The 18,550-nt window shown below is 43.3% G+C and overlaps 1 protein-coding gene across 5 annotated transcripts in view; it reads right to left on the bottom strand.

Annotated features, from left to right (window-relative positions):
* The window catches only part of LOC134340331 (rho GTPase-activating protein 23-like), a 490,201-nt gene that overhangs the window by 84,360 nt on the left and 387,291 nt on the right, over window positions 1–18,550 (bottom strand). For all 5 annotated transcript variants that reach the window (XM_063037438.1, XM_063037439.1, XM_063037437.1 and 2 more), the window contains 2 exons: window positions 4,073–4,234; window positions 1,679–1,790 (listed from right to left, as the gene is read on the bottom strand). In XM_063037438.1, the coding sequence (XP_062893508.1) occupies window positions 1,679–1,790; window positions 4,073–4,234 (274 nt within the window). The remainder of the gene's footprint in view (window positions 1–1,678; window positions 1,791–4,072; window positions 4,235–18,550) is intronic.

The following is an 18,550-nucleotide window of genomic DNA, read 5'->3' as shown; positions in this document are numbered from 1 at the left end:
CAGATGTCCTGAAGAACTGCGACCTGAACGACATCTTGCTGGACATATGTAATATGGCACTGATGAAAGGCGACAAACCAGAACAGTGGTCACTCTCAAACATTATCCCAGTCCCCAAGTCTGGATCCCTCACGAAGACAGATAACTACTACAGTATCAGCTTGACCTGCACCTTAGCAAAGCTATACAATCAGATGATTTTGAACAGGATTCGCACTGCCATTGACCCTAAGCTAAGATTCAATCAGAATGGTTTTTGGCAGAAGCGCACAACAGTAATGCAAATACCTGCTCTCCGTAGAATCATCGAGGAAGTCAAGAAGAACAACCTACCAGCCGTGCTTACTTATATTGATTTTCGCAAAGCTTTTGACTCCATTCACCGAGGTAAAATGCTGAAGATCCTGAAAACTTACGGAGTGCCAGACCGTCTACTGAGAGCAAAACAATCCAGCCAAACCAAAACCATGGCGAAAGTTGTATCACCAGACGGAAACAGCATTGTTCGAGCTCCTAGCTGGAGTGTTGCAAGGAGACACTCTGGCACCCCTACATCTTTATAATCGTCCTTGATTATGCTCTACATCAAACTACCAAAGATCATGACAAGCTTGGTTTTACCATAAAACCAGGACAAACCAAAAGGGTCAGACCGGTTACACTCCCAGATCTCGATTTTGCAGATGACATAGTCCTGCTCTCTGACCAGATGGAGGAAGCACAGCAGCTAATGACAAAAGTAGAAGTTGAGTGCAATAAAGTTGGACTTCACCTGAACGCTAAAAAGACAGAGTACATGGCGTTTAACTGCGACAAAGGTACTCTCAAGACCGTAAAGAATGATACCATTAAGAAAGTCTTTGTCTACAAGTACCTCGGGTCAAGAATGATGAGTTCGGAGAAGGACAAAAAGATACGGAAGGCGCTAGCGTGGAGGGCTATGAACAACATGAAGGAAATCTAGAAGTCGAACCTGACCAGAGGGCTTAAAAAGAGGATCTTCATAGCAGTCATAGAGTCCGTTCTCACGTACGCATGCGAGACATGGACACTTACCAAGACTATGCTAAAGTCTCTAGATGGTTGCTATACACGAATGCTCCGGATGGCTCTTGACGTGAGTTGGCAACAGCACATGACGAACATTGAGCTCTATGACGATCTACCGATGCTCTCCACTAAAATCGAGGCGAGAAGACTGCAACTAGCGGGGCACTGTCTACACCACCCCGAGCTACCTGCCAGCCTAGTCATCATATGGGAGCCCAAGCACGGGAGGATGAACCCTGGGCGCCCTCCCAAGACTATGGTCAACACGCTCCTAGAAGATAGCGGTGTGGCTAATGTAGATGAACTGAACACACTGATGAGGGAGAGGGAGAAGTGGACAGTCCGTCATCATGCCCGACGCCGGCCCCCTAGGCCTGAGTCGACGTAGTAGTAGTAGTAATATTTAGTTTTTTTTGGACATTTCTCTCTGCAAGGTAGTATTGTTTCAGTTGCACATCCCTACAGATGATGAATTATTACACAATTTGTACTGAATGTGGGGAAGTTTTAGAGCTTGAAGTATGGTTGGTGTATATTCTATCCTAGTACTTAAACAGGCCTCATTAATAATAGGACAATCAAAGTTAAAGTAAAATTAAAGTAAAAAGTAAAGATTAAAAAAACTTACGAATATACTTTTGCCTCGTCATGATATGTATTCAATCCTTCATCACAAGACTTTGACCTCTCTGTTGTTATGGCAAGAAGGTAAGACGACCGTCGACTGGCTTTAATGCTGCCTGATAAAAACAACAATAAAAATCAAAGCAAGGAATTTAAATATTAGCTATTGTAGCTGATGTTATGTGCCAAGTTTTATGGCATGGGTGATCACGGTCTTTCCATGACCATGATGGTTCTTGGCAAATTTTTCTACAGAAGTGGTTTGCCATCACCTTCTTCTGGGCAGTGTCTTTACAAGACGGGTGACCCCAGCCATTATCAATACTCTTCACAGATTGTCTGCCTGGCGTCAGTGGTCGCATAACCAGGACTTGTGATGTCCACCAGCCACATATATGACTATCCACTACCTGCTCACATGGCTTCAAGTGACCATTGGGGGGGGGGGGTAAGCAGGTGCTACACCTGGCCCAAAGGTGACCTGCAAGCTAGTGGATGAAGGAGTGCCTTACACCTCCTTTGGTAGAGAGGTATCTCTACCCCGCCACCTAAGGCTGATAATACAGTATTATAGCATTTCAGTACTATACCAGTTCAATATTATCAGATGTTGTTGTAATTTGTTTTTGATGGTGACAGTAGATATTATTTTTCAAGTATTGTGAGAAACCTAAAATCTGTAATTTTCAAACAGTTTGTAAGAGTTTACTTCTCCTCAGGCGGTTCCTCGTGAGCAATTTGAGTGCCTTTTATAGTTTTGTCTGTATTAATTAAAGACTTCTGATTCTGTGTTGGATCCCTATTGAAAACATGCTTCCAGAACTCAAACTTTTCCCCAATTAAATGTACATAATGAAAATAGATAGCAAGCATCCATTTCCTACTGTTTCATGACTGCCAACCAGAACCACTATGTACATCAGAAGTGCACCAACTATGAAACTGAGTTCAGTTCTAAACACCAAAGCTAAATTTGTAATGTGGTGAATAATCAACATATTTGTTTATTGATACTTTGCACTCCCACTATGGCAATAATTTTTATGCAATCGAAATTAATTTTTAAAAATACATTATTTTATAACATTAATGTTTTAAAATGGGTGGCAGGGTGGAGTTACCAAAGGAGGTAAAGACACTGCCCAGAAGAAGGCAATGGCAAACCACTCCTGTAGAAAAAATTGCCAAGAACTCATGGTGATGGAAAGACCATGATCACCCTCATTATGCGATACTGCACAAAGTGATGATGATGATGATGAATGTTTTAAAAAGGCGAGAGTGAGGTGGAAGATGTCTGCTGTATTCAACATATCAGCACACTTTTGGACCCAGATAGGGAGTTAGTGTTACTATTTCAGGTTACCATTTCCCTCTCCACAGATGTGAGTAGACCCGATAAGTCCTTTCTTTTCATTTCAGACTTCTGTTGTATTTTGCTTTTGTTTTATTTGTTTGTATGAGACAAAAAAAACAATGGTAGAATTTTGAAGAATTCATTGGCGTGAAATATTTAAACAATATATTGTGAAACTCAGGAAGGCTCTATGTAAATAGAATTGTGCTCTAACATTTTAAGGTTTAATAGACAACTGGGCACCATTTTTCACTTTCCTCATAAACAAGATTTCAGAATGCTAAATCCTTCAATTGCCTCATTCTGAAACTATCCCCGGCTCAGAGCAAGCAACATTATTAATATTTTCCCTTTGTCATTGTTAAGATTTTTTGAAGTAGGACCACATAGAGTACATCATGTAAGTAAAATGGAAAATCTCTTAATATTTAAAGCAGGGGTTCCCAACCTTTTTTATACCAATGAGCCTTACCATTAACCAAAGGATCCATGGACCCCAGGTTGGGAACCCTTGAGTGTTTTGAGGATACACAAAACATAGGAAAGGTAGCAGTGGTTTGAATGCTTCTAGAAATCCACATGACCAATCCTACAACAACAAATCATAAGATTATAAGACATAGGAGCAGAATTTGGCTATTTGGCCCATGGAGCCTGCTCCATCATTCCGTCATGGCTGATCTATTATCCCTCTCAACCCCATTCTTTTCTCTTCTTAACCTTTCACACCCTTACTTACCAAGAACATATCAATCTCTGCTTTAAATATACCCAAAGACTTGGCCTCCACAGCTGTCTGTGGCACTGAATTCCAAAGGTTCCCCACCACCTGGCTAAAAAATGAATCACTCCACCCTAAATCCCAATTCTTATTCTGGGGAGAAATTCAGCATTATGCTTAACACACTCTCTAGCTTTTTTTTGTTAAATCCATGAACTATTTTACACTTAAACTGTCCTACATTACATACAGCCATTTGTCAGTGCGTTTTGTCGTTCATAAGTAAAATATTGGCACTACTAGAAGAAATGTGAACTTACTGCAGTCCTGAGAGTAGTGTCGTGGGTGAATGACAGGATAGGTGAAGGTCGGAGAAGCAGGACTTGTAACGATAGTTGGCGCTGAGGTCTGGCCACTGGAAACAACAGCCGAGGCAGGAATGTGACCTGCCACCAGGTCAATACTTGGACTTGTCGGCTCATCTATAGAGATAAAAGGGAGGGGAAGATAAGTATTAAATTACCCTTTAGTAATCATGTAATTTACTGTGATCCAACAGCCAGGAAGGCAGTACTGCAACGCTCTGTGGAGAGTGAAGGGCATGACAAGGCACAGAGACATCATGGTCATCCAACAAAACCAAAGAAGACTCCCATTTGTACTCCTCTACTGTCAAGATTCCCATTCTGATATGTCTATCCACGGCCTCCTCTACTGTCAAGGTCGGAACAAGTACTACACATGCCCTTACACTTCCTCCCTCACCACCATTCAGGGCCCCAAACAGTCCTTCCAGGTGAGGCGACAGTTCACCTGTGAGTCGGCTGGGGTGATATACTGCGTCCGGTGCTCCCAATGTGGCCTTCTATATATTGGTGAGACCCGACGCAGATTGGGAGATCGTTTCGCTGAACACCTATGCTCTGTCTGCCAGAGAAAGCAGGATCTCCCAGTGGCCACACATTTTAATTCCTCGTCCCATTCCCATTCTGATCTGTCTATCCACGGCCTCCTCTACTGTAAAGATGAAGCCACACTCAGGTTGGAGGAACAACACCTTATATTCCGTCTGGGTAGCCTCCAACCTGATGGCATGAACATTGACTTCTCTGACTTCCGTTAATGCCCCACCTCCCCTTCGTACCCCATCCCTTAGCTATTATTTTTTTCTTTCCCCCCTTCTTTTCTCTCTTTTTTTCTCCCTCTGTCCCTCTCACTATAACTCATTGCCCATCCTCTGGGTTTTTCCCCCACTCCCCCTTTCTTTCTCCCTAGGCCTCCCATCCCATGATCCTCTCCCTTCTCCAGCCTCGTATCCCTTTTGCCAATCAACTTTCCAGCTCTTAGCTCCATCCCTCCCCCTCCTGTCTTCTCCTATCATTTCAGATCTCCCCCTCCCCCTCCCACTTTCAAATCTCTTACTATCTCTTCTTTAAGTTAGTCCTGACGAAGGGTCTCGGCCCAAAACATCGACTGTACCTCTTCCTAGAGATGCTGCCTGGCCTGCTGTGTTCACCAGCATTTTTTGTGTGTGTTGCTTGAATCTCCAGCATCTGCAGATTTCCTCGTGTTCCCATTTGTAATGCTTGTTCATATGACTGGACCAGCATTTCTAAGGTTGAGAGAGTGGAACTACTCCAGTGCAATGGCTTGGGAACTCTCTTATGCAGGTTTCCTATTATTGTCAGGTACAACGGTCAACTGCCACCAAACCCAACATTATAATTCTTGAAGTGAGGTCTCAACTTGCAAATGCATATAAATCCACACAGGAAGAGTTAGTTGGAAACAAGATGAGCTGGATAGATTGACAATGTAGAGTGCATCTGAGTGGCTCTGGGAGCCTTTGTACATGCCTGTTGGAATACAGACTTCCCAGTAGGTAATTCCATGGACAAATTATTAAATACTTTTTGAAACTATGCTCATATGACTGTGTATCTTCAGGAGGCGTTAGATCTTTCACAGTGCTCATAAACTTTGCCTTCCAGGTGGTTTTCTCCTTTTTCTTTCTCACTTAATTACAGTCCCCTCATGGAAACTCATTTTGGAATGTTCTTATTCATTTTTCCAAAATTCCCCAAAAATTGACACCTAGGAGACTTAAGTTACAACCTCAGATATAAAGGATAAACAAAGAAACACATAAGTAAATTTGTGATTAATCCACGGTAGGACACCACCATCAATTTTAAGCAGCTCCTACTGGCTTTCCATATTTCAGAAACAACATCGTCAATATTCCTAGACATCAACATCTCTGAAGATCTATCCTAGGCCCAACATGCTGATGCAATTACAAAGAAGGTATGCCAGTAGCTATATTTCATTAGGAGTTTGAGGAGATTTGGTCTAAGACCAAAGACTCAAACAAATTTCTACAGGTATACTGTGGAGAGCATTCTAACTGGTTGTATCAGCGTCTGGTGTGGAGGGACCAATGCACAGGATTGGAAAAAGCTACAGTGTTGTAAACTCAGCTCCATCATGAGCACTAGCCTCCCCACCATCAAGGACATCTTCAAAATGCGATGCTTCAAAAAGGCAGCATCCATCATTAAGGACCCCCATCACCCAGCACATGCCCTCTTCTCGTTGCTACCGTCAAGGACGTGGTAGAGGAGCCTGAAGACACACACTCAGTGTTTTAGGAACAGCTTTTTCCTCATCACCATCAGATTCTTGAACGGACAATGAAGCAACCCTAAACACCACTTCACCGGTTTTTTTTGCTCTTTTTATCACTGTTTTTTAAATTTTTTTCATATGTACATATTTTTCTAATTGTAATTTATAGTCTTTTTATGTATTGCACTGTACAGCTGTCACAAAAAAACAAATTTCACAAAATATGCCAGTGATATTAAACCTGATACTTAATCGGATTCTGAGACAAGCCTACATATTCAAGGTTCACAATTAGATTATATAACAAGCAGAAAGTATGGAATTAATAGCAGGTATGATGTCAACTAGTTCTAATTTACATAGTTTACTAACTTACATGGTTAGAAAAGACACATATTCCTTTCAATCTACCTTCTGGAAGAATTAATGTCCAGATTAATGATCGGACAAACACATTTCCAGTCAGTTGATCTGCTTATCCCCAGGTTTCCACGCCATCAGGCCAGCAAATTTCAAGATCATACTGTCCAAGGATGGAATCCCAACAATTGAACATTGGTAAGCAAGCTATCCATTGGTAAGCACAGACTGGGCACCTATGACAAGATGTGCTATAACAAGAATGAAGGGTGACCCGGTAGCATAGTGGTTAGCACCACGCTTTACAATACAGATGACAAGGGTTCAAATCCCACTGCTGCCTGTAAGGAGTTTGTACATTTTCCCTGTAACTGCATGGGTTTCCTCCCACATTCCAAAGGTAGTGAGTTGTGGACACTGTTTCCTCTAAGCTGCGTGGGTGCGTGGCGGTGCACTAACTGAAATGCTCACATGCACATAGCCTCTATTGCCGCGCAGCTGAAATTGGACACAATTAATAAATAAAATCAGAAGTGTGTGATTTTATAATTTTCACTCTAAATATTCATAATAGCATATTGCAAAAAAAAAACATTTCAAGTGCTGTGTAGTTTTCAGGCCATGTAAAAGTTACCTGCTCAGAACAATGATTGGTCCGTGCAGTATATTGAGCACATCTACACGAAACACTGTTGCAGGAAAACAGCATCCATCATCAGGGACCCCTACCATCCAGGTCATGCACGCTTCTCACTGCTGCCATCAGGAAGGAGGTACAGGAGCTTCAGGACTCACATCACCAGGTTTAGGAACAGTTATTACCCCTCAACCATCAGGAAGGAGGTACAGGAGCCTCAGGACCCACACCACCAGGTTCAGGAACAGTTATTACCCCTCAACCATCAGGAAGTAGGTATAGGAGCCTCAGGACCCAGACCACCAGGTTTAGGAACAGTTATTACCCCTCAACCATCAGGAAGGAGGTACAGGAGCCTCAGGACTCACACCACCAGGTTCAGGAACAGTTATTACCCCTCAACCATCAGGGAGGAGGTATAGGAGCCTCAGGACCCAGACCACCAGGTTCAGGAACAGTTATTACCCCTCAACCATCATGAAGGAGGTACAGGAGCCTCAGGACCCACACCACCAGGTTCAGGAACAGTTATTACCCCTCAACCATCAGGGAGGAGGTACAGGAGCCCCAAGACCCACACCACCAGGTTCAGGAACAGTTATTACCCCTCAACCATCAGGGAGGAGGTACAGGAGCCTCAGGTCCCATACCACCAGGTTCAGGAACAGTTATTACCCCTCAACCATCAGGAAGGAGGTACAGGAGCCTCAGGACCCACACCACTAGGTTCAGGAACAGTTATTACCCCTCAACCATCAGGAAGGAGGTACAGGAGCCCCAAGACCCACACCACCAGGTTCAGGAACAGTTATTACCCCTCAACCATCAGGGAGGAGGTACAGGAGCATCAGGACTCACATCACCAGGTTCAGGAACAGTTAATACCCTCAACCATCAGGAAGAAGATACAGGAGCCTCAGGACCCACACCACCAGGTTCAGGAACAGTTATTACCCCTCAACCATCAGGATCTTGAACCAGAAGGAGATAACTTCACTCATCTTTACTTATTTCTTCTTTTTGTTCTCTTCTACAATCTGACTGAACACCCTAGTTTGGTGTGGTCTCTCATTGATTCCGTTATAGTTGTTATTCTATAGGCTTATTGAGTATGCCCACAAGAAAATGAATCTCAGGGTTGCATATGGTACTATATATGTACTTCCATAATAAATTTACTTTGAATTTTGAACCTTGATCTGTTAAAAAATTAGAAGGAAAGTTGATTGAGGAATGCTGTTGGTGCTGGAAGTGCGGTGACACTTCCTGGCTGCCCAGCACAAACCTCGCTGATTTGATTTAATGCACATGATGCATTTCACTGTATGTTTTGATGTACGTGCAGCAAATGAAGCTAACTAATCTTCATCGAATCATCAGTAAAGTGCAAGATCATAATGAGGTAAAAGGTTGGAAGTGATAAATTTACATTGTTAAAATATTTATTTCCAACAATGGCTTAAAGAATGAATGAATGGATATGAAGTGCCTCATCACCAAGACCCAAACATAATAAAACATTAATTTTCCATTTCAATGGAATCCTGTGTGTACCACAAACATAATTCACAAAGTATCAATGTCTGTATTTGTGTACAGCATCCTTGACAGAAAAAGAAGCAGCTGCAAATTAAGAGGCCGTGTATAACAATACCAGGCCTTGTTTGATTAACCTCACGTGAATTCATGAAATAGCTGAGAGTACTGAATTGACCAAAGGCCATGGGACTAGATAAAACCCCAGCTGTAGCCTTGGAGGTTTGTGCTCCAGAACTACTATAGGTTTTAGACACATATAGTATATACAGCGAGGGTGCCTACGACTTTTGCGCAGTACTGTAGTCATTTTATGTATTGCACTGTACTGCTGCCATAAGAAAAACACATTTCATGACATACCAGGGGTGATTGATAAGTTCGTGGCCTAAGGTAAAGGAGTCAATTTTAGAAAACCTAGCACATTTATTTTTCAACATAGTCCCCTCCTACATGTACACACTTAGTCCAGTGGTTGTGGAGCATACGGATCCCTTCTTTGTAGAAGTCGACGTCTTGGACCTCCAGAAGTGGTCCACAGCAGGGGTGATTGATAAGTTTGTGGCCTACGGTAGATGGAGATGAGGAGAAATTTCAAACTTTCTGCATTTTCACTCAAAGAGTTGAACTGCACATGCACGTAACGAGAGCTGTATAACTCATCTCCTTCTACCTTAGGCCACGAACTTATTAGTCACCCCTGCTGTGGACCACTTCTACAAGGAAGGGATCCGTATGCTCCATGACCGCTGGACTAAGTGTGTACATGTAGGAGGGGACTATGTTGAAAAATAAATGTGCTAGGTTTTCTAAAATTGACTCCTTCTACCGTAGGCCACGAACTTATCGATCACCCCACGTATGTGAGTGATGATAAACCTGATTCTGATATGGGTCCCTGTTGTGGACTGAGAGTCGGGGGGGGCAGGGAGAGGGGAATCATGGTTGGGAAAAGGGATGGGTGAGGGAAGTGAGTGGGAAGTACCAGAGAGACGTTCTGTAATGATCAGTAAACCGATTGTTTGTCTGGTAGCTCAGGGCTGGGTGTGTTTGCATTCGCACCACCCCCTACCTCTGGAACTCCTTTCTCTGCCACCTATCCCACACCCCCCTCATCGCACTCCACCCTTACCATTCTCAACATCCTTTCCTCACACCAGAGTTACAAACTCATTCCATGTTGAGAAATACAGTACTGTGCAAAAGTCTTAGGCATCCTAGCTATATAAGACTTTTGCACAGTACTGTATATGCACTTCTGGACAAGCTGATCTAGTACAGTTGCCAACACTGGAAGCTATCCAACAATGTGAAAAATTGCTCAGTTATGTCCTGTACAGAAAATGTTGGACAAGATAGAAAAGGCAGAAAATGGGGCACCATGGCAGCACAATGCTTTTAAAAGTTCAAAGTTCAAAGTACATTTATTATCAAAGTATGCATATATTATACAACCTTGACATTCGTCTCCTAATAGCTCGAGGCTTCAGAGTTCGGAGTCCAACTCTGGCATTGTCTGTAAGGTGTTTGTACGTTCTCCCTATGACTGCGTGGGTTTCCTTCGGGTACTCTGGTTTCCTCCCACAGTCCAAAGCTCTACCGGTTGATAGGTTAATTGTTCATTGTGAATTGTCCTGTGATTAGGCTAGGGTTAAATTGGGGTTAGTTGGTTCCTTAATGCTGTTATACCTGGGGGGTGGTAATGGGGAGAAGTTCCCACTGCCTATTAAATGCTCCCAAGAGCATGAAACTCAAATAACCTTTGTCAACCAAGTACATCCTGTGGTCTTCACATGTGGCTTAGCTACAAAGCCTGGCGGAGAAGGGGCAAAGTCAGGTTATCAGTATCATAAAACCAGTCACTTTGGGCAGATGAGGCTCGTCAGCCGTGATTGGCAGCTCATCCAGGAGAAGGAAAACTCTGATCTCAAACCTCCACTGCCTTGTGACTATACCCACTCATGGGGAAGGCATTATGAGTAAACCCCGAGGGAAAATTCCGGAGCTGCAGTGCAAAAGGCAGTCCTACGTTGAGGCCAACGCTGACTGGCAACTCCTGCGTTGCTGCTGGTGCCAAACTGTATTGATGTCTGCACTTCCCTTGGGGTCATCAAATGCACGGAGAGGGGAGCCACCTACATGGGAAACAGCTTGCTTTACATATTCTTTCTTTCTTTCTTCCTCTCTCTCTCCCCCCCCCACCCCCCAATATTACAATGACCACGCAGAATCAGAATCAGGTTTACTATCACTGACATACAGTATGTGGTGAAATTTGTTCTTGTATGGCTGCTAGACTGTACAAGACATAAAAATCACTCTGAGTTACAAAAATAAATAAATAAATAAGCAGCACAAAAGGGGAATAGTCACGGGAAATAGATCACGGACCGTTCAGAAATCTGATGGCAGAGGGGAAGAAGCTGCTCCTAAAATGTTCAGCGTGGGTCTTCAGCATTTCCAATGGGGCTAAGTCTGGCGATCCAAGCCCATACCAGAAAACCAGGTATATTCTGCGGACGGCTATTTCAAGGGCGAAGAGACAATTTCGAACGAGGTTGGAGGTGACATTGGATGCACAGCTCTGGCAGGGCTTGCAAGATATCACTTCTTACAAAGCGAAACCCAATAGCATGAATGGCAGTGATCCTTCACTACCAGATGAACTGAACGCCTTCTATGCCTACTTTGAAAGGGGGAATACAACTACAGCTGTGAAGATCCCTGCTGTACCTGATGACCCTGTGATCTCTGTCTCAGAGGCCAATGTTAGGCTGTCTTTAAAGAGAGTGAGTGTTGGCGCGTGGCCAAGTGGTTAAAGCATTCATCTAGTGATCTGAAGGTTGTGAGCTCGAGCCTTGGCTGAGGCAGCGTGTTGTGTCCTTGAGCAAGGCACTTAACCACACATTGCTCTGCGACGACACTGGTGCCAAGCTGTATGGGTCCTAATGCCCTTCCCTTGGACAACATCGGTGGCGTGGAGAGGGGAGACTTGCAGCATGGGCAACTGCTGGTCTTGCATACAACTTTTCCCAGGCCTGCACCCTGGAAACCTTCCAAGACGCAAATCCATGGTCTCACGAGACTAATGGATGCCTATAAAAGAGAGTGAACCCTCACAAGGTGGAAGGTCCTGATGGAGTACCTGGTAAGGCTCTGAAAATCTGTGCCAACCAACTGGCGGCAGTATTCAAGGACATCTTCAACCTCTCACTGCTACGGGCGGAAGTTCCCACTTGCTTCAAAAAAGCAACAATTATACCAGTGCCTAAGAAAAATAACATGAGTTGCCTTAATGACTATGCCCGGTTGTACTCACATCTACAGTGATGAAATGCTTTGAGAGGTTGGTCATGACTACACTGAACTCCTGCCTCAGCAAGGACCTGGACCCATTGCAATTTACCTGTCACCACAATAGGTCAACGGCAGGTGGCACTCCACACAGTTTTAGACCACCTGGACAACACAAACACCTACGTCGGGATGCTGTTCATCGACTATAGCTCAGCATTTAACACAATCATTCCCACAATCCTGATTGAAAAGTTGCAGAACCTGGGCCTCTGTACCTCCCTCTGCAATTGGATCCTCGAATTCCTAACCGAAAGACCACAATCTGTGCGGATTGGTGATAACATCTCTTCCTTGCTGACAATCAACACTGGTGTATCTCAGGGGTGTGTGCTTAGCCCACTGCTCTATCCTCTATATACCCATGCCTGTGTGGCTAGGCATAGTTCAAATACCATCTATAAATTTGCTGATGAGACAACTATTGCTGATAGATTCTCAGGTGATGATGAGAGGGTGATGAGATATGCGAACTAGTTGAGTGGTGCCACAGCAACAACCTGGCACTCAACATCAGGAAGACAAAAAAGCTGACTGTGGACTTCTGGAAGGGTAAGATGAAGGAACACATACCAATCCTCATAGAGGGATCAGAAGTGGAGAGAGTGAGCAGTTTCAAGTTCCTGGGTGTCAAGATCTCTGAGGACCTAATCTGGTCCCGACATTGAATGCAGTTATAAAGAAGGCAAGACAGTGACTATACTTTATTAGGAGTTTGAAGAGATTTGGCATGTCAACAAATACACTCAAAAACTTCTATAGATGTACTGTGGAGAGCATTCTGACAGGCTGCATCACTGTGAGGTATGGGGGGGGGGAAGGGCTACTGCACAGGACCAAAAGAAGCTGCAGAGGTTGTAAATCTAGACAGCTCCATCTTGGGTACTAGCCTACAAAGTACCCAGAACATCTTCAGGGAGTGGTGTCTCAGAAAGACAGTGTCCATTATTAAAGACCTCCAGCACCTAGGGCATGCACTTTTCTCACTGTTACCATCAGGTAGGAGGTACAGAAGACTGAAGGCACACACTCAGTGATTCAGGAACAGCTGCTTCCCCTCTGCCATCTGATTCCCAAATGGACATTGAACCCATGAACACTTTAAATGCACAGTATTTCTGTTTTTTGCACAATTTTTAATCTATTCAATATACGTATACTATATAAAGTATACTGAATAAGATTTACTTATTTATTATCATTTTTTTCTTCTATATTATGTTTTGCATTGAACTGCTGCTGCTATGTTAACAAATTTCACGTCACACGCCAGTGATAACAAACCTGATTCTGATTCTAATGAGAAGAGGTTATTATATCCTGAATGGTGAGGGTCCTTAACTACAGATGCTGCCTTCTTGAGGCACCAACTATTGAAGATGTACTTGATGGAGTGGTGAGGGGGAATGGTTGTGCCCACAACGGAGCTGCCCGAGCCAACAGTCCTCTGCAGCCTCTTTTGACCCTCCATACCAGGTGATGATGCAACCATACATCAGTAGAAATTTGCTATGGAGTCTTTGGTGACACACTCGAAACATACCCAGTACTCTGGACTCTGGCTGCTGCTCCATACCTGGCCATACACTCCAGACCCCAGCTTGGACTGCCTACTCTGAACCCTGGCTTGAGCCTCACACTTGGCTCATGGTCTGGAGTAATCTCATGGAAAAAGCTGCAGAAAGTTGTAAGCTCAGCCAGCTCCATCATGGGCACCAGCATACAGGATACCTTCAAAGGCAATGTCTCAAAAAGGTGGCATCCATCATTACTGACCCGCCATCATCCAGCACATGCCTTCTTCCCATTGCTACTATCATTGAGGAAGTACAACATACATCAGTATTTTTTTCTTTTTTTCCCTCTCTTTTTGCACTAGTTATGTAATCTAATTTCACAATATATGTGAGTGATGATAAACCTGATTCTGATATGGGTCTCTATTGAGGACTGAGAGTGGGAAGGGAGCAGGGAGAGGGGAATCGTGGTTGGGGAGAAGGGAATCATAGTTGGGAAAAGGGGAAGGGAGAGAGGAGGGTGTGGGAAGCACATTCTGTAATGAGCAATAAACAAATGTTTGGAATCAAATGACCTTGCCTGGTGTCTCAGGGCTGGGTGTGTCTGCACCTGTGCCACCCCTGCCCCTGGCACTCCTTCTCTGCCACCTGTCCCACACCCCTCCCGCGCCACTCCACCCTCGCCATTCCCAACATCCCTTGCTCCTGCCAAATTTACAAACTTGCTCCCCACTCCACATTGACAAATACAGTACTGTGTGCAAAAGTCTAATGCACCCTAGCTAAATATATTGCAATTTATAGCTTTTTAAAAATGATTTCTAAAGTACTGCTACTGCAAAACAACAAATTTCACAACATATGCTAGTGATATTAAACCTGATTCTGATTCTGGATACACTCATACTCCTTTAGTGTCTCCAGAACAAGCCTCAAGTGGAGTCTTGGGCAGACCTTGCCCATACATAGATCAACAGATTGTAACTTAATGGATAGCAAAAACAATGTATATTCACTGATGCCCTTTTTAAAGTTCAAAGTAAAGTTATTATGTATATGTCACCATATACTACCCCAAGATTCATTCACAGTAGAACAAAAAATACAATAGAATCAATGAAAAACTCCATAAGTCAAAGACTGACAAGCAACCAATGTGCAAAAGAAACAAACTGTGCAAGTACAAAGAACAAGTAATAATTAATTAATAGATAGGTAGTTAGGTAGGTAGATAGATAGATCAGTGAATAAATATTGAGAACATGAGTTGTAGACTCACTTAAAAGTGAGTTTGTAGGTAGTAGATATTCAATACAGAGTTGAGGTGACTGAAGTTATCAGACAGCCTGATGGTTGCAGGATAATAACCATTCCTGAATCCAGTGACGTAGGACCTCTGTATAAATGGTGGGGAGGCTTTGCCTGTGATGGACTTTTCCAGTTTGAGTTTCACAAGGATTACTTGGCAACAGACCTCATTATAGCCTTGGTCCTAACATGCAGCTGAATTTCAGTAGTGAGGTGAGAGTGACTGCCATTGACATCAATGTAGCATTGCATTTTGTGGGATGCCAAGGTGCTTCAGTAAGACAGACTTGAATGGGCATTATGAGGAACGTGTTCCAATGGTTGTGCAATGGAAGATGGTGTAGGCTAGTGGCCGCCAACCTGTCGATCTTTCAGACTTTCCCAGTAGATCCCGAAAAAAATCAAAAATAAATATACAAATACTGTTGTAATGTGAGCATTATAAAAATAAGTAATACTAATTGGGATAATGGTTATATAGTAATACTTTTGCTACTGAAAGCTGTTTGTAAAGAGAGATTGTTTCCGGGTTGCAGGGTTTTAGTTTCATTCTTTCTGCGCAGTGAGCATGTGTGTGGGCCCCCCGCCATGCACCGCGTTTTCAGCGTAGCTTGTGCTGCATCAAAGTGACCAATCAGATTAGATAAGAGTACAGACTGTCGCAAACATCAATGTACGGCAGTAGTCCCCAACCTCTGGGCCGCGGTCTGATACATTGCCACGAAGAATGCAGCAGTGCAGCGGTAGTCGGAACGCATCCAGCAAATCTTTAAGAAAAAAGCCGAAATAAATAAGCTAATTAATTAGGTACTGCCCAGCACGTAATTAATTAGCTTGTTTATTTTGGCTTTTTTCTTAAAGATGTGCTGGGTGCATTCCGACTACCGCTGTACCGCAGCATTCTTCGCGGATCGGTATCAGTCTGCAGTCCGGAGGTTGGGGACCACTGATATACAGCACTCGCTCGTGATATCCTGATAGCATGGCGGAGGCTCCACGAAAGAAGGCGAAGATGTACAAATTCCATCCAGAATGGGAAGAGGAATTTCTATTGACCTTGGTGAAAGACAAGTGTGTATGTATGTTGTGCCACCAAACACAAGCACTGACTAAAAGAGGGAATCTGGAGCAGCACCACAACACCAACTACCAGAAATTTAAAGACACCTACCCCCCAAAGAGCACAATTCATGCCAGGAAAGATGAGGAGGTGAAATCAGTGTTGAAGGCCCAGTAATTGTTTTTCACAAAACATGCTGCTCAAAATAAGGCTGCTATCGAAGCATCATTTCGTGTAAGTCACCTTTTGGCTAAACACAAGAAGCCTTTTACGGATGGCGATTTATTCAAGGAAGCAATGGCCATTACAGCAGAGGCTGTTTTTAATGACTTTAAAAACAAAAATGGCATCACAACTGCAATACATAAAATACCGCTTGGCCCTGCAACAGTGACAAGGAGGGTGGAGTCACTGTCAGAGGACGTGATTGACAAGTGTTAAAGGACTTGTCATTTTGTGAATATTTTTCACTACGGTTCGATGAATCCCTGGATATAATGCAAACAGTTCAGCTTGTTGTATTTGTCAAAATGGCTTTCCAGGATTTTACAACAAAGAAGGACTTCCTCACTCTTTTGCAATTAAAGGAGAGAATGAGCGGTGAGGATATTTACAATGAGTTTAAAAAAATATGTCTGTGAAAATGACGTCCCCATTCATAAACTGGTAGCAATTACTACTGATGGGGCCCCAGCAATGCGTGGTGTGCGCATTGGTTTTATAGCACTAAAAGTCAGTGCCTACTTCAGGTCAACTTATCTATGTGAAATTGCATTTTCACAGATGAAAATTATTAAATCTAAGTACAGGAGCTGTCTTACTGACAGACACCCCACAGACTGTCTCAGACTGGCTGTCTGTAGTTATGAGCCACATTTCAGGGAACTACCAGAAAGTATTCAGCCCCAGTCATCACACTAAGTGCAACAGTTAATTTTTATTCATTTATTTTTCGTGTTGAAATAAAACTAAATAATGAAACTTAGAATTAAAGGTGTGAAGTATTGTAATATTCTTAAAGAAGGACAGCTATGGCCTGTTTGATATGCTAGTTACAGTGTTTTCTTGTTTGAATTAATTTGAAAGTTTGACAAAAGTATTTTGTGTAATTCAAATACAATTCGCCCAAATAAAAGGCCTCAAATTGGAAGTACAATCTGAGCTGTTTTTTCTCTAAATGATTTAGTAGGTAGATCTTGCCTTTCACTAAGGTCGAAGTAGGGGATCTTGGCCTTAAAAAGGTTGGTGACCACTAGTGTGGGCTGTTGGATGTCAGTTATCCCACTTGGCACGTAGTGTAGCGTTCATGTAACACTTTACAGCACCAGGGATCAGCAATCAAGATTCACTTCCCGCCACTGTCTCTAAGGAGCTTGCACGTTCTCCCCATGACTGCATGGGATTCTGCCAGGTGCTCTGGTTTCCTCTCAGATTCCAAAAACATATGGGTCAGTGAGTTGTGGGCTGCCCCAAGCACATTCTTGGACTGAGCTGATGCAAGCAATGCCTTTTACTGTATGTTTCAATGTTTACATGTGACAGGTAAAGGTGATCTTTAATCCCAGGAATCACTGTATCAGTTTCCTGTGTCCTGGGCTCACCTATCACAATAGGTACTCTAGATTGTCAGCTGCTTCATGAACGATTTTCTTTCTATCCTATAAAGTCAGGATGATCATTTATAATTGCACAATGTTCAACTCCACTTGCAACTCCTTAATAAATGAATGTTGATCTCTATCAAATGATTGCAACCACCTAGCCTTGTTTTCCATCTCCAAGTTGCCCACCATCAACACCCTGGAGGTCCACACTGACTAGCAGGGGATAAGTTACAAACACAAGAAATTCTGTGGATGCTGGAAATCCAGAGTAACACACACAAGATGCTGGAGAAACTCAGCAAGTCAGGCAGCATCTATGGAGAGGAATAAGCAATTGACAGTTCAGGCCGAGATCTTTCATCAGGATTGGAAAGAAAGGGGGAAGGAGGCAGAAGGGCAAGTCACATACATATTAGGGCCAGTGGGAGTGGGCAACTCACATCCTGTCACCTCAAAGTCTTTCCATTATCGACTGTGACTGACTCTCTGTTTCCCGGGCCTGAAGCTTACCCACAAAGTTCAGAAAGTTTGAAACTTCTGGCCCAGGATCACACAAGGTAGAAAAGGAGGTTCAATATGGTGCTGAGAAGGAAACCATACACTCGGAACACTTAGAAGCCATAAAAAGTGATATAAAGTGTACAATGCCTCACAGATAGCCTAAACAACTGCCCTGTCTACCACTACCTGCCCCATCTGTGGACAAATTCAGAGTTTCCACAATAAGCTACCCCAGCATCAGAGTGCAAGCAAATCATTCTTGAGGCTGTCAAAATCAAAGTAAATTTATTATC

The sequence above is a fragment of the Mobula hypostoma genome, chromosome X1 (genome assembly GCF_963921235.1).
Source record: "Mobula hypostoma chromosome X1, sMobHyp1.1, whole genome shotgun sequence".
NCBI classification, from domain to species: Eukaryota; Metazoa; Chordata; class Chondrichthyes; order Myliobatiformes; family Myliobatidae; genus Mobula; species Mobula hypostoma.
This window is presented reverse-complemented; position numbering and strand designations above follow the sequence as displayed.